At 53.9% G+C, this 4086-nt stretch overlaps 1 protein-coding gene across 1 annotated transcript; it reads right to left on the bottom strand.

Annotated features, from left to right (window-relative positions):
* Positions 1-2871: 2871 nt before the first annotated feature.
* Positions 2872-3849, bottom strand: MC3R (melanocortin 3 receptor). Its single transcript, XM_066198884.1, has one exon. It carries the CDS (start codon positions 3847-3849, stop codon positions 2872-2874), a length of 978 nt encoding a protein of 325 aa, XP_066054981.1.
* Positions 3850-4086: the final 237 nt, after the last annotated feature.

The raw sequence follows: 4086 nt of genomic DNA, 5'->3' as shown, positions 1-4086 counted from the left end.
GTGAGGAATAGGGAACGCGAGGTTGGTTTGTGGTGGGGCGGAGTGTGGCTGGAGCACGGGGGGAGGTCGTTCTTGGCCCCAGGAAAATGATACAGCCCGTGAGATTGGGAAATGGGGCTGTCCCCTGTGGGATGGGGAGGCTCAAACACAGGCCAGGACATGCGGAGTGTGAAATGTGACTCCCCACAGGCAGCAGGGCTGGCTCTGGAGACACGGGCACTGAAACACCAGCGTGGGGCAGAACTGGCGACACAGGAGCTGGGGAAGCTCTGGGTGCATGGACAGTTTCCCACCTGGCAGAGGGGAGTCCCAGAAAAAAACCCAAACCAATAATGATATCAACCCAGCAACTCCACCCAAAACAAGAAGGTGAGGGGGAATAAAACAGAGAGTTAAAGTCAAATGAGATCTTTGAGATGTTCGAAAGCATCATACCTCTCTGAGAGTTTGGGGGTTCTGAAAGCAAAGTACCAGAATGGTGCAAAGAGCCTTTGGGATGGCACAGGGCTCTCAGCCTGGCACTGGGGGAACATTTGGGATGGCTCAGGGCTCTCAGCCTGGCACTGGGGGAACATTTGGGATGGCGCAGGGCTCTCAGCCTGGCACTGGGGGAACATTTGGGATGGTTCAGGGCTCTCAGCCTGGCACTGGGGGAACATTTGGGATGGCACAGGGCCCTCAGCCTGGCACTGGGGGAACATTTGGGATGGCTCAGGGCTCTCAGCCTGGCACTGGGGGAACTTTTGGGATGGCTCAGGGCTCTCAGCCTGGCACTGGGGGAACATTTGGGATGGCTCAGGGCTCTCAGCCTGGCACTGGGGGAACATTTGGGATGGCTCAGGGCTCTCAGCCTGGCACTGGGGGAACTTTTGGGATGGCTCAGGGCTCTCAGCCTGGCACTGGGGAGCTTTGGGATGGCTCAGGGCTCTCAACCTGGCACTGGGGGAACATTTGGGATGGCTCAGGGCTCTCAACCTGGCACTGGGGGAACATTTGGGATGGCGCAGGGCTCTCAACCTGGCACTGGGGGAACATTTGGGATGGCTCAGGGCTCTCAGCCTGGCACTGGGGAGCTTTGGGATGGCTCAGGGCTCTCAACCTGGCACTGGGGGAACATTTGGGATGGCTCAGGGCTCTCAGCCTGGCACTGGGGGAACTTTTGGGATGGCTCAGGGCTCTCAGCCTGGCACTGGGGAGCTTTGGGATGGCTCAGGGCTCTCAGCCTGGCACTGGGGGAACATTTGGGATGGCTCAGGGCTCTCAGCCTGGCACTGGGGAAACATTTGGGATGGCTCAGGGCTCTCAGCCTGGCACTGGGGGAACATTTGGGATGGCTCAGGGCTCTCAGCCTGGCACTGGGGAGCTTTGGGATGGCGCAGGGCTCTCAGCCTGGCACTGGGGGAACATTTGGGATGGCTCAGGACTCTCAGCCTGGCACTGGGATACCTTTGGGATGGCTCAGGGCTCTCAGCCTGGCACTGGGGGAACATTTGGGATGGCTCAGGGCTCTCAGCCTGGCACTGGGGAACATTTGGGATGGCTCAGGACTCTCAGCCTGGGACTGGGGAGCTTTGGGATGGCTCAGGGCTCTCAGCCTGGCACTGGGGGAACATTTGGGATGGCTCAGGGCTCTCAGCCTGGCACTGGGATACCTTTGGGATGGCTCAGGGCTCTCAGCCTGGCACTGGGGTGCCACTGCCTGTGTCCTGCAGCAGCCCCTGCTCGGTGCCAATGTGCTGTTTGAGCCCTGCAGGGTTTGTTCCTGCCCTGCTGCAGCTGCAGGTGTTTGCTTTGCACGCCCCTGACACACACGGGGTTGGGAAAGGGTGGCACAGAGCCCTGGTGCTCTCCTGCTCCCACAGGGCAGGAGGACACAGCCCCCGGGTGCAGGGCAAGGCTGAAGTGAGGACAGACTGCCCCAGGACGTTTATTTCTCGATGGATAAAGCCCTCTCTGATTTCCTCCAGCTGCTGAGCTTACAGGTGGATATTTCTAAGCACTCCCTGCAGCTTTTACACAAAGCTGCATCCAGAGTATTTTGCACTTTAGCTCTTTCTGATGTTCGGATCCACGGATCTCGTTAGTGAGGATTTATCCAAAGGAGACTTCTATGAGTTTTTACAAATATAGCAATTACTACATTGATCAGGGCATTCCAACTTTAAAAAAATAATTGAAAATTCAAGGGTATAATACTCTTCTATCACAATAAATAATGTTAAAGCCATCACATGAGTCAATCCTCTCAGGCAGCTGGTGAAGCCACGCCGTCACTGATACTGTACTGAAAACTGATTTCAGTGCAAGGGAAATGTTTGCTTTCACCCTTTGAAAATTGTACTCAGGCTGCTTTATGGCAAGCAGCAGGAATGTCAATCTATTCTTGCGTTAAAAGGTGGAGGCATGGGCGTAGAACAACGCTGTTACCTGTTGGCGTTTGGAAAAACAGCTTTCCACACAGGTTACTAATGAAATCTTTCAGAAAACACTGACTTGTTGGCAGTGGCACAGAGATAAAGCAACAGGCACAAACGAATGCTAGAGGGAATATTATCTCAGTCTCTAGGAGGTGGCATTCCCTTTCAGGATTCATTTTTCCCAGTAAGTTTCTGAAGCTGCTTTGTAAGCCACTCTGGATTTCCTTCCGTTATGACTATTTTAAAAAAAATAAATTCAGATAATTCAGTCGAAACTGGTTTTCACTCTAAAAAGTAGGAAACAAGGCATCACGTAGGAGGCTTTTGCCTTTCCTGCTCCCTTCCTTCAGGCACTGCGTTTAAAGTGAGCTGCTCTGCACCTCGACACATACATAAATATATTTCTATCTATACCCCTTATGGCGTGGTTTTTTTCCACCCCAAACCGGGTGTTTTATAGCATGCACTGTCCCACACTCATGTCATAGCAGCAACACACGATCTCTTTGAAAGTCTTCCTCATCTCCAGGCTCCTGAAGGCGTAAATGAGCGGGTCGATGACCGAGTTGCACATGATCAGCACCAGGTAGGTGTTGAAGTGGGCGGTGTAGCAGATGCAGTAGGGGTTCATGGGGCAGGAGATGATGAGGATGAGGTGGAGGAAGAAAGGCGCCCAGCAGACGATGAAGACCCCCAGGAGGATGGTGATGGTGACGGCCCCCTTCATGCAGGTGCGCTGGGGGGGCACGCCCTCGACGGGCAGCGCCGCGATGCGCTTGACGTGCAGGCGGGCGAACAGGAACATGTGCACGTACAGCGAGGCCATGAGCAGCAGCATGGTGAAGAACATGGTGATGAGGCACACAATGACAGTTTTGCTCTCCGAGTAGGCAATGAAAATGATGCCGCAGATGATGCAAGCCACCCAGATGAGCACAATGAGGGTCAGGGCTTTCTTCACCGTCATGATGCTGTGGTAACGGAGGGCATAGAAAATAGTGATGTACCTGTCGATGGCTATGACCAGGAGGTTGCAGATGGAGGCTACCAGGGAAATACAAATCATGGAGTCAAACACATTGTCCATGTGCTGGATGAAGTGGTCGTCGATGATCAGGTAGCCGCTGCTGAGGATGGCGATCATGACGGTCTCCAGGGCGTTCGACATGCTCACCAGCATGTCTGCCACGGCCAGGCTGCACAGGAAGAAGTACATGGGGGAGTGCAGGTTCCCGTTCTTCAGCACTGCCAGGATGACCAGGATGTTCTCCAGCAGGCTGATGATCCCCAGGGTCAGGAAGACCTCGGCTTTGATGAAGACCTGCTCGCAGAATCCGTCGCCGCTCCTGTTGTTGGGGACGGAGTCGTTGAAGTCCTCGCTGGCGTTGAGCAGCACGGGCTGGAAGGAGAATGCGAAGCGTGTGGTGTTCATTGTCAGCGAGGCAGCTGAGCTCACCAGTGATCGTGGACCTGAGAGAGCACAGGATAAAAAGAGAAAAAGAAAAAGGAAAACAAAAAGCAAGTCCTTCCAAGCTGCTGCTGTGCATGCGGGGTGGAACCAAGCAAGAGACTTTTAGCCAATTTTACGAGTGCAAGCATCAAACAATCTGCGTTTACAGTGGATTAATTTTATGCCAGGCTGCTCTTTCCTTTAGAAGAAAGCGATCTC

Source organism: Chamaea fasciata, unplaced genomic scaffold (assembly GCF_029207755.1).
Source record: "Chamaea fasciata isolate MVZ Bird 193981 ecotype frontalis unplaced genomic scaffold, bChaFas1.0.hap1 SCAF_17, whole genome shotgun sequence".
Classification (NCBI taxonomy): Eukaryota; Metazoa; Chordata; class Aves; order Passeriformes; family Sylviidae; genus Chamaea; species Chamaea fasciata.
Note: the sequence above shows the minus strand (reverse complement) of the source record. Positions and strands in the feature narration are given on the sequence as shown.

What these genes read in the sequence shown, in the direction of transcription:
- MC3R (XM_066198884.1), bottom strand. Translation starts at nt 3,849, where the DNA reads ATGAACACCACACGCTTCGCATTCTCCTTCCAGCCCGTGCTGCTCAAC.